This window comes from Mobula birostris, chromosome 19, assembly GCF_030028105.1.
Source record: "Mobula birostris isolate sMobBir1 chromosome 19, sMobBir1.hap1, whole genome shotgun sequence".
Classification (NCBI taxonomy): domain Eukaryota; kingdom Metazoa; phylum Chordata; class Chondrichthyes; order Myliobatiformes; family Myliobatidae; genus Mobula; species Mobula birostris.
In genome coordinates, this window is record NC_092388.1 from 51,753,875 (window position 1) to 51,773,922 (window position 20,048).

General features: G+C 37.5%; 1 protein-coding gene across 5 annotated transcripts in view; it reads right to left on the bottom strand.

Annotated features, from left to right (window-relative positions):
- Positions 1 to 20,048, bottom strand: part of LOC140212590 (lysine-specific histone demethylase 2) — a 63,105-nt gene that overhangs the window by 15,066 nt on the left and 27,991 nt on the right. For all 5 annotated transcript variants that reach the window (XM_072283568.1, XM_072283571.1, XM_072283569.1 and 2 more), the window contains 10 exons: positions 15,660 to 15,873; positions 14,677 to 14,861; positions 11,488 to 11,664; positions 11,125 to 11,199; positions 6,620 to 6,754; positions 5,243 to 5,414; positions 3,814 to 3,941; positions 2,727 to 2,858; positions 1,828 to 1,902; positions 1,100 to 1,216 (listed from right to left, as the gene is read on the bottom strand). In XM_072283568.1, coding sequence (XP_072139669.1) covers positions 1,100 to 1,216; positions 1,828 to 1,902; positions 2,727 to 2,858; positions 3,814 to 3,941; positions 5,243 to 5,414; positions 6,620 to 6,754; positions 11,125 to 11,199; positions 11,488 to 11,664; positions 14,677 to 14,861; positions 15,660 to 15,873 — 1,410 coding nt within the window. The remainder of the gene's footprint in view (positions 1 to 1,099; positions 1,217 to 1,827; positions 1,903 to 2,726; positions 2,859 to 3,813; positions 3,942 to 5,242; positions 5,415 to 6,619; positions 6,755 to 11,124; positions 11,200 to 11,487; positions 11,665 to 14,676; positions 14,862 to 15,659; positions 15,874 to 20,048) is intronic.

A 20,048-nucleotide genomic window follows, 5' to 3' on the forward strand; every position in this document is an offset into this window, starting at 1 on the left:
ATAAAGGATACCACAAGAACACCAGATCGTACAGGCAGTTCAAAAGCACACCTCCCAGTGGGAAATTACAGGAGGCAGATTGCAGTGACTGTAGTCCCGAAAAAGTATATTGAGGGGGGGGGGGTGCGAGGGAGACAGAAAGAAAAATAGGGTCCATGAAGACCAAAGGAAACATCTTTGTGTAGAACTGCAGGAGATAGGCAAGGTCCTTAATAAAAAAAAAATCCTGTTTCTACTATGAAGTCTTCGGATCTAGAAAGTAAATGAAGTAGTCTTGGAACTTACTTTACTGTAAAGCAAATCAGCATTACAGAAGGTGATAGGTGTCTTAAAAAGGGTATGAAGGTAAACATAACAGAGTCTGACAATGTATATCCAAGATCACAGTGGAGGCTACAGAAGAAATTGCAGGAGCCCGGGATGAAATATTTGTATCACTGTTAGCCACATGTGAAGTGCCATTAAACTGGAGGATAGTGAACGCTATTTAGGGTCATCCCAATCCCCAGCTCTCAGTCCATAATTCTTCAGGCTGCAATAACCACCCAGATTACATGGTTGGATGCAGAGCTATTATTCAACTATGGCTCAAACTCCATGGACTTTCTCCCACCATCAACATTGCAATATTCAATTTCATGTTATTTTTTCTGAGGAAGTTTCCCCACTTTCTCAGAAAAAAATAACATGAAATTGAAACAGCTCAATTGACAACTTAAAAGCACAAGCCAAGCCACTCACAGCTTCAGTGGCAGCTATGCAAAGCAGCAAGAGAAATGTTGCAAAAGAAACAGATTGATAATTTCAGAATATAAGGATGTGTTTTGTGATGTCACTAATTACCCTATTAACAGTAAAGCCATTCAAAAATCACACCTCCAATTTACAAAAACAAGGAAAGAGCTTGTAATTAGTTCCAAGTTCACACTTTCATCAGGCATTTCTTATTTGAACTAATTTTGATTAAACAGTAAATTGAGTTTTTAAGTGACTGAATGAAAACACTAAGCTTAATTAAATGTCAATATTTTTCCCATTAGTTTATCTTCACAAAAGGAATCTTGTTAACTTTCCAACAAGATTAATGAGATTTAATTACCTTTTCAATTACCCCTTGTCCTAAACTGTTGATCGCTTTAATTTTCCTTTCAGGCAGGTGTGGATAAAATTGAATAGTGTTTTTCTGAAGTAATGTTAAAGGTACAGTAACCAAAACCTGCAAAAGACCAACCAACAAATATCAATGAATTGTTTGGGACACAATATGCCACTTAAGCATTTAAAACATTCTGACTGACTGAAAGGTTCACATTACAAATATTTACTATTCCTTTTTCAACAATGAACAAAATCAAAAACTGATCTGGCTGGGGTTATTTCCTTACACTGAGAGAGATCTTTACAGCTTTTGTCAAGGTGATGTTTTTCCACTTCTGAGGAAACCAAACATAATGCAATACAATCACAAAACAATTTAATAGGGGAATTTAAGAAACTTGCATCAGAGCCTGGCTAGATTCCTCAAGTAGCTCAGAAAGGTACTGACTGGAAGGGTGTCAAAATGCATCTTGGTCTTCTGGAAAGGCATCATTACACAATACTATACCACCTTAATTATTCATTTCCAAGGATACAAGTTAAGATGATTATTTACTTGACTCTAACTTGGTAAAATAACATAACTGGACTACTGTACTTCCATAACAGATGTATTTCCCTCCGATCATTCATTGTTCAAAGGTTCTCTACTACAGTGAATAAACATTTCTGTAGTTATATTAATGCCTGCATAGAATTTCATTATATAATACACACTAGGAAGTTTACCTTCTGCGTTGTCCATAATGTTCCATTAGCTGTTCCAATACAAATATCATCACCTGAATAGTTAATGGACACTACCTGTGAAGATAAGATTATTAACAAATTTTTATAATCGACTTATATATTTATTTGCTTCATTTGAACTGAAAGATATTCTGAATCAACCTTGATCTTAAAATTCCAAAGCAAAAATATGAATAAAAAGTAACAATCTAAATTTATCATGTACTTATTACTTGCCCCTAAACTAGTTAGCAGCTCAGTTCTTTCAATGCTGTTGCTTTTATTCCCTCAAATGCAATCAAATAAAAGGCCAGCATTAAAATCATGAAGCTGTTTAAATCCTCCTTCTCATTAAAAGGACAGGTGAATTGAAAAATTACATCCTTTTTTTAAAGTGGATAATTTTGGCTATTACAGCTGGTTGCATTATCTTTGAAGGCCAAACTTTCTGGGAAAATATCAACCAACAATTTGACAACAAAAAAAGGGAAAAACAACAATTTTTATTCGTAGTAAAGACACCAATTCAATTGAACCATGCTAATTCAATTGAAGGAACTTACTATATTGAAATATTACAAAAACTTACAGAAATTTATTAATCATGACATAAAGAGGATCCAAAGTAAAATTTCAAAGGATGAAATTGGACATTTTACTCACTCAAGTTCCAGAGATCAGCCATTAGCATTTAAAAATTACCTGCTTTTATGAATATTAATAAAATTTATTATGCTTTAATGCAGCAAGGTACAAATCTGATGAAACCTACTCCAGAGATGATTAAGCAATCATGCCTTTAGAATATAATAATGTGTTATTAGCATCACTACAACATATTGCTCTAGATTTTTCTGGCTCAATTTATTAAACACTGCTATATATGATCCTAAACTTACTGGCGTATCAAGTCGTATATCCAGACCATCACCTAGTTTATTGATGACAGATGAGTAACCTGATGTGAAGAGTGTATGATCACCTGCAAATTGGGCAAAAAACTCATTGTGGTCCCAGGAACGAGCAGACACCTGCAGGACAAAATAAAAATAATTGTAAGTAGAAAGGTATTAGTATGTTTAACTGCATCTTAAAGAGAGAAAGTGAGAATGTAGCTCTAGTATCAATGCCTTCTAACCTTTGACAGGTAAGCAAATAATCTTAACTCTCTCCCTGCTTAATCCTCAATGCAAGGAGTGTCATGATCAATTAAACTGCATTAAGGTCTTCAAAAATACATGTCATAGAAACCTTAAAAGATGGCCTGTAACTTAATAAAGTCTTTCTGCAAACAGATAATTGCTCCAAGCAACTAACCAAGCAGGATGAAAAGCCTGTTTGTATGAATCACATATCTTTTTCTATTATATTTATTCAGCCAAAGACATGAAGCTCTGCTCCAAATAATGAACAAACTATCTCCTGGCATAGTGCTGGTAACTGAAATTATAGAAAGGAGATGCAGCCTGCAGCTGAAGGTGGTATACAGTCCTGTCATTCCAAATGTTACTGGATTTAGTCCTGTCCAATACCAAAAAAAAACGTTGACCTTTTCTGGACTTAATGCTTCTGTTCCTCTTTTCCAACTATTGTCAGTGGTCAAATATTTTATTTTCACTTTATCCCTGTGTCACGTTCAATAGTCCAAATAAGATTTAAGAACACCAGCCACCATTACTGAAGTGGATCCAACTCTCCATAATTCCAACATTCTCAAGAATGATCCACTTGCTCTCATGGTTAACATTCCTTCCTCCTAAATATATCAATATTTTCAATGATCACTGCAAATACTAAACCCACATGCATACAACTTGTTTGCTGGTCAATGTAACAATTCTTAGCATTAATTAATCTTCCAGTTTTAAAGGCAACATGATAATGATATTAGTTTTCATGTCACATAACAAAGCAATATTTTTCACCAAGATCAATATTATCTAATACAAATCATATTTTGAATATTTTTAATAGTTAGTTTCTTACCTGTTGCAAATTACTCCCACAGGCATATTCAAGATTACCAAGATGAAACTGTAGCACTTTGGCCTCTAAATCACTGAACTGAACGCCAGATTCCTGACTGAAAGTTTTGTAGATCTCTTCGATCTTTTCTGCATGCAGAAAACTTGCCGTTAGTCACAACACATCTCTTAATCTTTGAAGAGGCTAATATGGCATACAGAAATAAGCCATTTCCAGTGACCAGAGCAGTCCACTGACAACCAAAGGAATACTTGTTTCTTTTTACCCCCAAAATCTGAAAACAAGGAAGCTCAAAACTTGCCATTCAGCTTGGAGCATATGGCTTAAAAACATCAACTACTTATGCTTGGCAACAACTGACCAGGAATTCTAAGCATTATCATTGGACCAATGACATGTTGAGTGAAAAAAGAAGGAAGTGCTCAGACCATGTTTCAGTCAAGTTTCCTGTTTTGACGTGAGAGAAGGGAAAATATGTTGGTACAAACGTTCATTGTTGGGGTGGGTATCACGTGTGTTTCACGAAAAAGACACTGATGGAGATATTACCCATTGTTTAAGCCTCTAATTCAGAAGGCAATAATCATCCTCCCAATATGCAGACACCTTAACATAATTAAAATGATACAGCACCATTAGAGGCAGGAGATGCAAAATGTGGTTACCTTAACAAGGCCTGTCACAAGAATTTATATTCTGGAAGACAGAGGTCAAGAAATCTGCATAGATATAGGACTTCAATGGCAAATATTCAATAAATACAAGAGGAGGGTATGTTCTCTACCCTCCTAATCTGTTGTTCTGAAGAATGTACTTATTATGCACATGCAAAAGCTTGAATAATATTATTTTCATTGCAAAAATCTTGAGAAAACAACTATTTCTGTGTTTCTGCAAAATAGAAGTGATCATAACCATGTCTGCAGAAAATGTTAGAAATAACTTGTTTTAAGATTTTAGTATCTGCATGATTTTGCATTTGGAGCCAGTGAGAAAGAATTCCATCTTTAATGAAAGAAGACAGGATGTAACAGCTGAATAAGCCAAGTTCTCAGGTATGCAAGTGAAAAATGTTCAGCTTTCTATAAGTATGGAGAATAATTTTATGTAAATGTATGCAACTAAGGGCTGAGATACAAATGTGAGCAACAAAAGATGAAGGTAAATTATTTCACTTCATAAAATAGGAAAATTATTCTGTACATGGGTTCTTGTAGTTATTATTTTCTGGGCTTCTCCATTTTTCATCCTTTACAGTACAAGCTAAAATCTGTCAAACTTATTAAGTGATTATGTGAATTTAGTTTATAGATAACGTCAAAACAAACAGCATGGCATAAAGGCATTCCCACTTTTCGGTAGTCCATCCAAGACCCAATATCAATAAATTCTTTCCTCATAAAAGGAAATCCTACATGATGTAACCCACCTCCAAGCGGAACATCTTGAAATTGCTTCTTGTCCTTCCTCCACTCTGCCACAACATCCAGCATGGCATTGAAATGAAAGTCAATGGACTTGTCAATGGAAGGGTCAACCACATTTCCACCTTCTTCTATCAGGTCACATCTATCTCCCAGTTTGTGCATCTTGCTTCCAAGCTGCATAAAGATAATTTCAAAAGAACTGAACAATGCTTATGCAGAATAGCTTTATTTTGCAATCCAATAATTAACATTTCTGCTCATATGATAAATGACGTAAGTCATCTACAAAAATATAATAGCATTAGATAACTTCTATATGCAATAATGCAATTCATCACTATTGCAAAGTGCTTTGCCAACATAGCCAATTGCAGACAATTTCTTTGTCTGCTCATGGATCGATGACAAGATAACACAGATTGGTGGGGGAGAGGAGGAGGAGGTGGAAGGCAGGGGAGTACAGGAGAAGGAAGAGAAGAAATGAAACTATATTGCCTCCTCAAAACAGCCAACATCAACTTTGGAGGGGAAAGGTAAAGGAGGGGAAGGGGCTAAAATAATGTCTCTTGTTTGACTGTTGACTTTTATACAAGTAGTAAAAAATACTAAACTAGCACATATTTGATTACTTTCTTTTGGAAAGGGCAGAATGAGGTACCATTCTCAGAATCAGAATCAGGTTTATTATCATTGGCATGTGACGTGAAATTTGTTAACTTGGCAGCAGCAGTTCAATGCAATACAGAATCTAGCAGAGACAGAGAAAAAAATAATAAATAAAACATAATAATAAAAAAACAAGTAAATCAATTACATATATTGAATAGATTATTAAAAAATATGCAAAAACAGAAATACTGTATATTAAAAAAAAGTGAGGTAGTGTCCAAAGCTTCAAAGTCCATTTAGGAATCAGATGGCAGGAGGAGGAAGAAGCTGTTCCTGAATTGTTGAGGATGTGCCTTCAGGCTTCTGTACCTCCTACCTGATGGTAACAGTGAGAAAAGGACATGCCCTGGGTAACAAAATTTCTGTAACAAAAATTGTTAAAACTACATTTCAAAATAAACAAAGTACATTAAGAACTACTAAAAACCAATATAATGGTCGTCATCGTGGCTATCCCTCAAGGTCGAGGATGATGGTCTTCATTCTGATCTATTTATGGGCTCTCAAGTGGCTTATGAGTCCAATCTTGAAATATAATGGTAGGGAAAGGTTAACAGTAAAGGAAATCAAGAATTGTATCCTATTACAATAAACTTTCACTTTATATTGACAAAGTGAAGGCTTGTTGTAATGATACAATTTTTTTGAAGTTGTATACGTTCAGCACATAAATAAATACAGTCTCAGTATGCTGTAAGTTAGAAACCCACTTGCTCACACATTAGTGCTATGGGATTGTTAATGCAGCCATTAACAATTTGTGCTCCTTTTCCCACTGTCACACCAAGAGAATGGTCATCCCACACACGTCCACCAATCCGACCTCTGGCTTCAAGCACCATCACCTGAGTAAAGTGAAAAGAAAGGAGGAAAAAAACACATATCAAAGAAATGAAAGATCATTGATCACTTGATATTTTCAAATACCAAATACTAATGGTCATTTGTCAGAAGGCTGAAAATTTCACTCAAGATCTCTTAACTCTAATTATTAGCTGGCTAATCAACTCAACTTAGCAACTATAAAATGAATGCAGACTGAGCAAAAATTGTTCAAAAGTAGATGACCATAAAAATGTCATGCATCTTATTCTCGGCGGTCTGCTATGATTTTAGTACCCAATCACTAAACAATATTTCAAGAAAGAGAAAAACACCTTTATTGAAACAATTGTTAAAAGGAATTAACTCTTGTTAACTCTTATTTTCTCCCAGGTAGCTACCAAACTTGACTATGAAATTTCTACATAACTGGCTTAATAATCGAGACTGACGCCTTTGCAACATTTCTAAGGCTAGGTGTTAAAAAGAAATTTGAAAGCAATGATAAGGCAAAGTGATATTAGTTTCAACACCCAGCCTCAGAAATACAGCAAAGTTAGCAGCATAACCATCACAACACATCTTTTTAAAAAAGTAGTGCAGAAATACACTTTTTTTTCCACCAGGAGAATAGCACTCTGAATATTTCACGAGGATAAAGTATGAGTCACAGACCTACATGCATCCCCAAAGTTCTGGGTTTAAAGCCTTTACCAGCAACTGTCTCTCAGCCTCAGTAATAAATGATTAAGCTGCACTAATATTGCAGAAGAAAATTAGCTTGAGTTCCCATTCATTGTTTTAATCAGCTTTTGTTTATGACTCTTTAGCACAAAAATAATCGATGCAGATGTACTGTTACATAGACATCCCAAACTGAAAAAGGCTTCAATCAAATAATAACAATTGTCACCTTTTGTCCACCAAAGAACCGCATCTCAGTTCTTTAGTTACAGAGGTAAATAATTATTATGAATAATAGATCTGAAACATACTCTTCTGTTTCTCTCTCCATAAATGCTGCCTGACCTGCTGATTATTTCAAATATCTTATGTTTCTATTTCAAATTATTAACATCTATTATTTTACCTTACAGGGAAGACTTCAGAAGTTTTTAGCAAGGAGCAAATATTTCCCTATTTTTCATGAAAATACACTATATAGAGCTACTATTGATACCATAGATGGAAAGAGATAGATGCATCCTTCCCTTCTGTTCGTTTAGTTATGATTCTTCCTTAATAGGTGAGAAAGCAATATTTCAATTCCCAATACGCAGCCTGAACAAATGCACATTGACCATTTTAGAAACTTTTGCAAAATGCTGTCAAGTAACTGGTAAATCCTAATAATACAGTAATAGACATAGTTTTCTATCAGTTGCTAGTACCCCAGCTGTTTCAAGCCTGACATATAACCCTGATCATTGCAGCCTGACCATGCTACAGTAGTTTGACGCAGTCTTTGCCAGGCTCAGGGTTCTATGAACTCTCTTGCAGGCATTATTCTCCACCTTTTCCCTATTTCATCTCAAGTCTACCTACTACCATCTAGAGCCCTACCCTTCATCTCATATGTGTCCAGCCATCTAATGCACCCAGTCCTCTATGGTCCAATCACCCTTCCAATTTCCAAGCCTTGTGGCTAGTGCTGGAGTCCTAAGATCTCAAATTTAGCTGATGATCCTGGCTCAATCTGGTACTCAACCAATAGAATCAAATTGATCAATTAGACCCTGTTCTTAGATGAGCAGTACCTAATTCACGTTTAGTCGCTTGGCATTCAGGACAAGGTAGTAAAATGTATTTGACATCGGCTTATATGGAGAAGCCAAAGAGTGGTAGTAGATGATTGCCCCTCTGACTGGAGGCCTGTGACTAGTGGTGTGCCAGAGGAAATGACGCTGGGTCCATTGTTATTTGTCATCTATATCAATGATGTGGATGACAATTTGGTAAACTAGATCAGCAAATTTGCAAATGACACCAAGACTGGGGGTGTAGTGGACAGCATGGAGGCTATCAAAGCTTGCAGTGGGATCTGGATCAGTTGGAAAACTGAACTGAAAAATAGTCAATGGAATTTAATGCAGACAAGTGTGAGATGTTGCACTTTGGGAGGACAAATCAGAATAGGGCTTGCACAGTGAGCAACAAGGCACAGAAGTGTGGTAGAACAAATGGATCTGGGAAAACAGATTCATAATTCCTTGAAAGAGGCAACACAAGTAGATAGGGTCATAAGCAGAATTTTTGGCATATTAGCCTTCATAAATCAAAGTACTGAGTTCAGGAGCTGGCAGGTTATGTTGAAGTTGTATAAGGTGTTGGTGAGGCCTAATTTGGTGTATCTTGTGCAGTCTTGGTAATCTACTTTCAGGGAAGACATCAATAAGATTGAAAATTTACAAGGATGTTCCTGGGACTTGAGGACCTGAGTTACAGAGAGAGGTTGAATAAGTTAGGACTTAATTCCCTGGAGCGTAGGAGAATGAGGGAAGACAACAACAAACTGATAAGTGATACAGACACAGTAAATGCAAGCAGGCTTTTGCCATTGAGTTTGGGCAGGACTAGAATTAGTCGTAGGTTAAGGGTGAAAGGCAAAATATTTAAGGGAAACCTAGGGCGAACTTCTTCAGAGGATGATGCAAGTGTGGAAATGACTGTCAGCAAAAGTACTAGAGATGGGTTTAATTGCAACATTTAAGAGAAATTTGGATAAGGACATGGATGGAGAAGGATAGGGAGGGCCATGATCCAGGTGCGGATCGAGGGCATTAAGGTAATGGTTTGGCATGGACCCGATGGGCCAACAGGTCTGCTTTATGCTGTAGTACTCTAGGATTCTACTCAGACATGACAATCACTTTCAGCTTGGTAAATCTTACCAAGATATGGAAACTTGTATCTAGTTTGAATGACTAGCTAATCATTATTCTGCCAACCACACTCATGGAGCCAGACCTTCCAGACAACATGACAGTCCCTGACTATATCCCACCCCAACAGAAATACCAGAGTGAGGCAACGTGGTATAAAGTCAGAACAAAGCATCACTGGGAATGAATCTCAATTAAGTCCAAAAATATCACATGAACCAGTTAATTACCACCCACTAATTTACCCTTAATTGCCAAATGAAAACAGAGATTAGAAGAGCATTTTGGGTGGAGGTGTGAAAATTAAGTGCTAAAGGTATCAAACAACCAGATGAAGTTATAAAGCATGTAACAGCCAAACTGAGTCTGTGGCAGGTGGTTGTGAACCAACAAGGACAGTACCAAAAGGAACAGGCATCTCAGCCTTTGTGGATATAAAGTTATCCGCACAAGGCGAACATCCTACATTATGTTGCAAGTATTATCATCATGTTAAAAGGGAAAGACAGACAAATCTGGAAGTTCAGTACTGGGCATTCATGTTTTATTCAGCATATCCCTCACTATTATACAGTCAAACCAGAGGACCAATTGAGATGCACTGAAGAGATCAAAGTGGATGTCAGGAAAAGTGTTAAGTTTGTGTAGAAATGAGGTTCCAACCTGACGAATCTGCAATACGGGAGATGCATGCTAATTATTGAAAGCAACATGCTTGCTTTGAAGTGTCTATTTTCAAGATATAGTTCAGCAGATTTTGTATGGTCCCGTAGTTTTTTCTGTATCCATTGCTCTCACGTGATTTATAAACAAATTGAACTGGCTGAGGATTGGCTTCTGCAATGGTAGGTGGCTGCAGCAGATCATCAATGCAGTAATTCTAGGTGAAGACAATTGAAAATAGCCTGCTTTTTGAAACAATTTCAATTTTCATTGTGAGTGCTGTATCCAAAACCACTGGCGACCAAAACTGGCGGGACTGCAGAATTTTATTTAGTAACTGTGAGACTACTTAGTTATGCCTGCTCCATGTAGCTTTTGTTCTTTGTATGGATGAAGTCCTGTGTTGTCACTTCATGCTTAATTGGTGTTGCTCTCAGCATCAAACTTCATTCAACTATATTTCAGTGAGGATCAACGCTTTGAACAACTATTTGAAGGAGGAAGGGTGGACTGTGTTAAAGAATGCAATTCCAAAACTTAGGATGCTGTAAGATGAAAGCAGCACTAAAGATGCAGCAATTAAATTCAGAAATAGCAAACATGCAGGAACAAGAGAAACATATCACAGAATGCTACAGAACCAGTGAAGATTTCAGAGATAAAAAAGGGACTTAAGCCAGACCTCTGAGGCAGGCAACTACAAGATTTCACACGCACTGATTTTCTTTTCAACACTACCTGGTTTAATTACCACATATTAGGTCTATTTCATTAATATGATTATGCCAGTCAGTAGATTAAGGTGTTCGTGCTCAAAATCTAGGTGAAATTTTAAAAAGCCATCTTACTTTAATTCCAAAATTCTGCAGCTGCCGTGCAGCTGCTAAGCCTGCAGCACCAGCACCAACAACAATAACATTTTTCTGCAGAAAAGAAAAACATAAACATCTTAACTGACATTCAGCTGTTTATTTTTCTTTGTTAACTTTGAATATCTAAACAGTCAAATTGAACATATTCTCTCAGTAAGATCGCATCCAGAGTAAACCCTAACACTAAACAGCAAATAATTCTTTGAATGGTATTTGACCTTCGTTTTCATCAGTAATAAAAAAAAACAACTCAGAATAGAACTATTTTCCTACAAACCTTAAACTTAAGTTTTTAAAAAACCTATATGAAGACCAAACAAAAGAAATAAACAGTCTAACCTTATGATAACAGCTGGGCAGGAGAGGATAGTCAGGACTAATTGTCAGGACCCCAGTATTTACTAAGCCCTTTCTTGTAACAAAATGTAAAATCTTCTCCACTTCTATTACACAGCGAATACGAACAAGTCCTCGAACAACTATGTGGTTTGCACATTTTTGAGGGGTGAGAACCTCCTGCAAATGAAAGGCAAAAGGAAAGGATTACGATTAAACAGTAGATCAGAGTAAGCTACTTGATCTATTGCTCAAATTGTTTCATTAACAGTTCTTTTGAATTCCAGTTTCTAGCCATTTATCTAGATCCTTCAATATAGCATTATTAACCCTGTAAAGCTCTCACTACCAAAGATAAATAAGCAATGAAGAAGTGGTGCAGCAAAGGTTAAACTAATATACAATTATTTCCACAATCATTGACTGGAAATCATAAAAGGTACAGTATTCCAAAATCATTTTACATATTTAGACAGGTAACACGCAAAGAATAGATCTGACACCAAAGGGAACATGATAACACAACCATATTTAAGACAAATCTGTGACTTAGACATACAAGGAGCACTACTCTTCAATTTGAAGGGACATATTTAACAACGAGATGCGTTCTGAAGAATAGAGTCTCAATAAAATCAAACCCACCCCACCACCTCAATGAATATCATTTGGTCAAGAAAACTGGGGAAAATAAAAACAAGTGGCAAAATGATGATCACCATTAGTCAATGAATACTGGATATTCTTGCTGAATAACTCAATGGAGTATAAACACAGAAAAGGCTAGGGGATGAGCAGGCAGGCTATGTCTGTAGAGAGAGAAACAGAGTTAAATGTTTCAGGTTAATGAGTATTCACCAGAACTGAAAAATTGGTGAGAGAGTGCATATAGAGAACAAAGCTTGCAATAGGATGGAGCCCAATGCTGTCTTGGTGCCACCTACAAGAGGAAAATGAATACATGTTCCTTATACCTGATCTGACTGAGGTTGTATGAATAGAGGAAGAATGAGAGCAGTTAGAGAACAAAAAAGTACATGTGGAACTGTGTGATGCAGAAATTTGAGATAAAGGAGAAAGCTAGAAATACTCAGGAAATACTTAGAGTATCAAGTAGCATCTGTTGTCAGCGGAAAAGAAGAGTTAATGCTGCAGGTAGATTATCTGGCAAAATAAAAACACAGAAGTGCTGGAAAACATGCCTGAAGTTGAGCAGTGTCCATGCAGAGAAAGAGAGTTAACACTTCAGGTTAATGACTCTGTTAGCAGTTTCTGTTTAATTTATTTCTAGCATCTGCATTTGCTTTTCAAGACAATGCAATACCAATTTTAAAAAGAATGAAAAAAAAGGTTCAACTTTGCTGTTTAGCCTAACCCCAAAAAAGAACACAGCATCATTGTCTTCATTCCTTATTCATAAATCTGCACTAACAGGATTGCTGATTACTATCAACACAAGAAATCCTCAGTTACCGGTAGAGCAGCCCTCTCAGTTAACAAAGTATCAAGTGAGGACCAAGAGCAAACAGACCTATTCAATTCCATCTGCTTCCAAATATTAGCCACACTACATATCATTACTGTATTAACCATTTCTCACATTTCTGATATCAAGCTGAGAGAACAAAGGCAAACTGTGAAAACACACAAAAATGTTTGCAATTTATACAAACAGTATTTTAACACCAAATTGAAGATTGTTCCGCAGCGGTTCGGAGGCCTTCGAAGACACTCTTAAATATAAGTCATATGTTGAGTGAATCTACCAGCTACAGAACTTATTTCCTCTGTTCTAATAACACAACTTAACATCAACCAAAGAACAAAAAAAAGAACGTCAGATGCTGTGTTCTTTCAGGCTTGCATATTTACTTTGAAATACATGATGCAAACTGTACACAAATACACACTAATATTCTGAGAAAATACCAACCGGTCACACGTGCATGTATGTATAGCATATACAACCTTGAGATCCTTTTCCTTAAAGGCAGCCACAAAACAAAGAAACCCAATAGAACACATTAAAAAAAGACTGTCAAACACCTAAAGTGCAGAAAAAGAAAACAAATGAGGCAAGCAAAGTAAGAAAATAACATTCAGAACTGAAGTTCATGCAAGTGAGTCCACAGCCATGAAGCCAGTTATCACTGCAGCCAGACCAGGAGCCCATAGTTGCAAGCCTCAGTTCAGCGCAAAGACAAGTAAACTTTGCCGAGCAGCAAACTGAACATTTGCCCCTGTCTCTTCTCCACCCCCAACACCCTGACCTGGTGCTTAAATTGGCCAAACCTTGGGTTGTTCCTCACTCTTGGACCCAGGCCCTACAGCATTCTTATGCTCTTGACTCTGGCCCCCACCGCCTCAATTCAGCCTCACCTCGGCACTGCCGGTCTGAAACGCCTCCAAGTCCACTCCAGCAATGGCCAAACATTGGCTCATTCCCAGTTCTCAGGCCCATGCCCCAACCCCACTGCCTCGATCAGGCCATACCCACCACGCCACAACCGTCCTACATCTTCGAGACTTCAGTTCACACCGTAAAAATACCAAGTCGTGCAGGTGATTTAAAAGCTCATCTCTGAAAGGGAAGTTACAGGCTATCGATTGAAATAATTTCCAAAAAAAGGTTTGATTAATAAAGTAGCTAATCGTTTTGTTTGCTACCAGCAAGTCAGCACTGTGCCTCACCAATGCCATCTTAAACCAGACAACATAACAAGTTCAGTTAATTTCAGTTTATTTGCCTTGTGCATTTATTAATGTCATCTGTTTTTATTCAATCTAGAAAGTCTTATATGCAAGCAGCCATCTCCATCGTTAGTCAGAATCAGAGGGTAGCAATTAGCCTTAAAATCCTCATATATCGAATGAAGTGGATGTGAAATAAAATGTCAAGTGGCACAAAATAACATCTCCAAGTGTTACAAATGTGAACAATCCTTTTCTGTTGCAAGTACAAATAACATACAATATGACCTGAAGATAAAGTGCCTCATATTCAATGGTTCCAAGACTCGTATACAGAATAATCTTGTGTAAAATCAAACTTGTCTGTGGGAGCATACCTCAGAACAGATGGGTAACATCAAGAATAAGGGATTGAGTGAGAAAAGCAAAGTGAAAAGAATGAAATGAAGAGGTCAGTTGGTACAAAATGAAATCTAACAATGTTATGCACACAAGGCTTACTTTGCAATTAATGCTCCAAAGAGCCAATATCAGATTTCGCAATGCTAAGTACATTGTAGGATCCCGGGAATATTCAGGAAATTCATACAGCTCATCGAGTTCCATCACATCTGGCCTCACACAAAGGGCCTTTCCACACTCATTGGGTTGATAGAAAGGTTGGAAGTAAGGACTCATTCCTGCAACTGACCACAACAAATTCCGTTAGTCCAATTTATTGATCAGGTACATGGGTAATTTAAGCAATTCTATTTCCCTAACTGCTACTATAAATAGATCAGACAACAGGCAACAGACACTTTAAAATTGAATACAGTTTGGAATAGGATTGAAAATTATGAAGTTTCATAATTAAATTCAAATTAGCATTTCCACTTTAACACTGTTCTCTATTATTTGATGAATGCAGTGCATTTTAATAAGATCATTTTATCAAAAATGTACATTAACATACATTCATGCAATCAGTGTTAATTTTCAATCACATCCCTGACACAAACTTAAGGAATAACTGACCCAGATAACCTTTTCCCAATCTTACATAATCTAGCTACTTTACAACACATGCTCGCGCTTTGTCTTTTCCCCCGGTTTATTACTGTTGCAATTTAACATCCAATGTAGTGTATTCTCTATACATCGTGTTTTCCTGTTTGTCTTCTTTCAATCGGCGTGAAAACCAACTGTCTTAAAAAGCTGCAAGATAAAAATTCAACCCCGCTTTCATCACCGTAAGAGGACATATAACACAATAATATGATTCACAATAGCAGCTCAAAAACATCCATCTAGAATATTAGTTTATCAGCTGCATACTTTTGTAGGAGTTATGGGATTATGGTATAACCAGCCTAAGTAGTTCTTATTTTTATGAAAATGCCCAAACACTGCACCAGAAACTAACAGAATATGGTTCACACAAAGTCAAGATCTGTGAATAAAGATTAAGCTTATATTATCAGATTTTAATTTAGTTAACTTACCAGGTGATTGAACATTGCTTTTGCTATGATCTGATGAATTCATCTTCAGACTGGAGTACTCATTGTGGTAACGGTTAGTATTGGCACAGGAGGGACTCATACCCACACAGTCTGGATAGTAAGCACCGAGAAAGGGGGCAGCTGGGCTGTCCTTCAGTAGTGGAGGCACAATGAGCATTGAGTACCACTTGCTATCTTCAACTTCACCCACTCGCTGAAAAATTATATGATTTAAGAAAGTTACCTGAAAATTTGTTTTGTGTGTAGGGCTGAATCAGTATTTAGGAAAGAAGCAATGGAGCCACAAGCACCCATTATTTGAAGTTCAAAGACAATGATCATCAATTCAATTTAAAAATATTCATCACAACCTGGGTCCCTTCCTCCTTCCCTTTCTCCTATGGTCCAGTCTCCTCTGCTATCAGATTCCTTTTTCAGTCCTTGACCTTTTCCACCCACCTGGCTTCATCTATCACCTTCCTGCTAGCCTCCTTCCCCTCCCCCCAATCCTTTTTTTATTCTGGCATCTTCCCACTTCCTTCCCAGTCCCAAAGAAGGGTCTCAGCCCGAAATGTTGACTATTAATTCAGTTCCATAAATGCTGCCTGACCTACTGAGTTCCTCCAGCATTTTTGTGTGAGTTGCTTTGGATTTCCAGCATCTGCAGACTTTCTCATGTTCCTCTTAACTTTTCCGATATTTATAATTAGAACTTATACTGTCAAGTCTGAGCAATTTCCTACAGAAAGTGACTGGAACTTCAAAATTAGTCAAGAAATTTGCATTACTCATGCTTTACTGACATCCACGATAATCCTTTGTTTCAATGGAATCGTAACTTTTGTCATGAGCTCTCTGCCATGCAACTTGCCAGGCAATTCACTCACATTACATTGACTTTCATACACACTACTGAAAAAAGCAAAGTTTCCCAAAGTACAGAACTACAATTTTATTTTTCAGATCAGAGAGGCACGGAGAGAAATCATCCGCTAACCGGAGAAACTCCGGATGCGACGTGCCTTTCCTTTCCTTTAAATGCACCATTTTGGAAATTAAATCACACCTTATGTTTCAAAGTTCAAAGTACAAAGTAGGTATACAGAATACAACTGAGATTCACAGGCAGCCATCAAACAAAAAGAACACTATGGAACCCTTTCAAGAAAACATTAAGCAATCAACATTCAGAAAGAGAATAAATTGCACAAATGACAAAAAGGAGTGAACAACACAGAGAATGTCAAGCATCAAACCAGGAGTTCAGCAGTATTCAGTGTTGTTCAAATCTGCACTATGCCACTAATCCACTGCTAGCCGCAGGGTCATTCTTCACCAAAGTACCCCAGTCCGAATCAACTGCTCAAAAAAAGCAAAAAAAAAGTAACCTGAATCCAGGACACATGCAACAAGAACCTCAAAGTCCCCCAAAACAAGTCCACAGCCATGCTGATCAATCCTTACAGTATGGAACCCAAGGCTTCTGCACTTCCCTCCAACAGGGAGAGAAAGACCGGTCAAACACAAGTAGACGGCACCAAACACCGGACCGTCCTCTGCTCTCATCCTCGCCAACTTCAAACTTGCTGGATACCTCAGAGAGAACCAGTGGAATCCATCATGCTCTCTACAGGCTACTAGGCCTCCAGGTTACACACTCCAGTCCAAACTTCACCAAACTCCGTCGGAGACAACAAAGCGCAGGTTGCTCAATCAGCCCCCAAAAGACACCATCAGAATGTAAATCACAGTTTCCAATCACATGCAGCTTAGTAGTACAATCACATTTGAAAGAAATAAAAGTAGTTTCATGAATTGCCTGCAAGTTGTTGTTCATCCATCGTAGTCGTCGATGAAGACCTTGACACCATTCGGTTACGTTGTTTGCTGGTGCCTTCTTACTTGTGCAAAAATCAGTTTTCCACATCAGACATGCACATAGTGATGGTATTTCAAATGCAACATTCACTTAGAATAATCCGAGGAGAAATTAGGACATGTTGATACAAAGTGAGTCCTTTGTTGGGTGCTCTACATTATGCTTTTGTTTTTAAAAAGAATGAAGGCCTTCCCAGGAAATGAACTTCAGTAGGTTTGTTTGCGCTACTTATCCACTGGCTCTCCTTCATTCAAACAAAGAACATTCAACACACAACCTCTCAAACTTGCATCTCTTATCCAAATCTCTTTTACACATTTTGTGGAAAAAGGGTCAGCAAAAGGGTTAATGAATAAGTAGCTAACCCGCATATTTCTATTTCAACTTTGTAACCCAATGTCCTAAGCTAAGACCTGCAGCCATAGTCTTTCATAATCAGGATGCAGCACTGAGTACAGATGGCCAAAAAGAGGAACATGCACTCATATGATTTAGTCACTTATCTGATCTATGATTATGAATATCTTGTGCTACGGATATACTTATTTGCTTCTGGTTACGTAATCTGCTTGTGTAACAGATTAACTTGCATCCTAGTATTTGCCTGTTCATCAGTATAAATATCTGCCGAAATTGCTCTGCAACTCACAGCCTTACACATTTCTACTGGCTCTTCATTATATCATGCTGAATAAAGATATCACTGCGTGGTCTGGTCTCTAGAGTCATTTGTTCTTCAACACATTTGCATTAACTGATCCTCACCTAACAATCACATTGGGTAGGACAGCATTCCTTTACCGGAAAACATTCATTCATTCCCCCGAACAACTGAAGATCAAATATGACCTCCTCACACAAGGATCATTCCATCCATGCACCAATCCTCCCATCCAATCCTCTCTAACTAGATGTCCACATGTTTTTGTGTCAGGCTCATCGGGAATGCCCAGGAAGTAGTTGTTCAGTAATAGCCCAGAAAAGAATAAAATAATACAGAGAGAAACAGGGGAGCAAAATGTAAAATTTTCTGTTTTGAGCCCCGCCCAGAATTTTCCAATCATGAAAGGCTGCAAGTTTAAAAAGCAGTCATTAAGTTACAAAACTAATGTCTGCATTAGTGTACAGATTTACCATCAAAGTTTCTTGAACCTAACGCATCTCCCTCCCATGGTATACAATGTGATCATCACCAATAAAGTCTATATGTAATCACCATATTCTGATCTTAATAATTAATTCTGCTCTATGCTAGTTCATTAGTATCTAAGCATTCAAATTACCAAATGACTTTAAAGTAAAAAATAAATGTGGAAGCTGGAAATATGAAATAAAAATAACAGAAAATGCTAGAAAAGCTTAGATTAGGACAGCATCCATGGAACAAGATACAATTCCCATCTCAGAACATCTGAAACATTTGAACATCAGAACTAAGAATAAAGAAAGAAATTAGTTTTGGGACAGAACACAGAACAACAGGGGCATCTGTAATAAGGTAAAACCACTGAGGGTGAACACGGCGCAAGGGACAGATGAGAATCATGCTGGGGAGCGAAGAAGTTCAAGGCTGACATTCCTAGAAGGGAGGTGTCAGTTAATTTAACAGTAGATGCTGGAAATCTAAAATAAAACCACAAAATTATGCAAAAAACTCAATGGCAGAACCTCTAACAGCAATCTTAGGGTCCAAGTCTATAGCTCCCTGCAATGCAACTAGATAGAACGGCAAAGAAAGCATACAGTATACTAGCATCAGGGTCAGGATATTGAGTGTAAAAATCAGGAAGTCAGCTGTATAAAGCTCTGGCTAGGAGTATTGTGTGCAGTTCTGGTCACTGCATTTCAAGAGACAGTGCAGAAAAGTATCAGTGCTATTTTTTCACTGCATTTGGTACACATTGCCATAATAAGTCAATTTTCAATATTGCCCAGATTAGAGAGCATTAATTACAAGGAGAGGCTGGACAACCCTGGTCTGTTTTCTCTTGTGCATCAAAGGCCAAGGGTATAATCTGACAGAAACATATAAAATTGGGAGACATAGGGTAGATCATCAGAATCTTTTTCCCAGGGAGGAAATTAAGATACCAGAGGACACAGCTTTAAGGCCAGAGGGAGAAAATTTAAAGATGATTTACAAGACAAGATTCCTTAAAAACATTGGTAGGTGCCTGCCAGAAACACTCTGCCAGGGGAGTGGTAGGGAGCAAATACAAAAGCAACATTTAAAAGACATTTACATGGGAACATGAACAGGCAGGGAATGGAAGGATACAGAAGTTAGCACAGCTATCACAGGCCAAAGGACCTGTGCTGTACTGTTCTATGTGGCATGCCTCTCTTTGCAAAGATGCTCAAAATTTCTATCTGTCCCTTTTGTCTTGTTATTCTCAGCGGTTTCACCCAATTACAGACATTCCCTTTGTTCAACTACCTTCTCGCCACTTCTCAAACATTAAATGATCTTTTTTCCACAGATATGTAACTTTGTTTCTCAGTATCTTCTG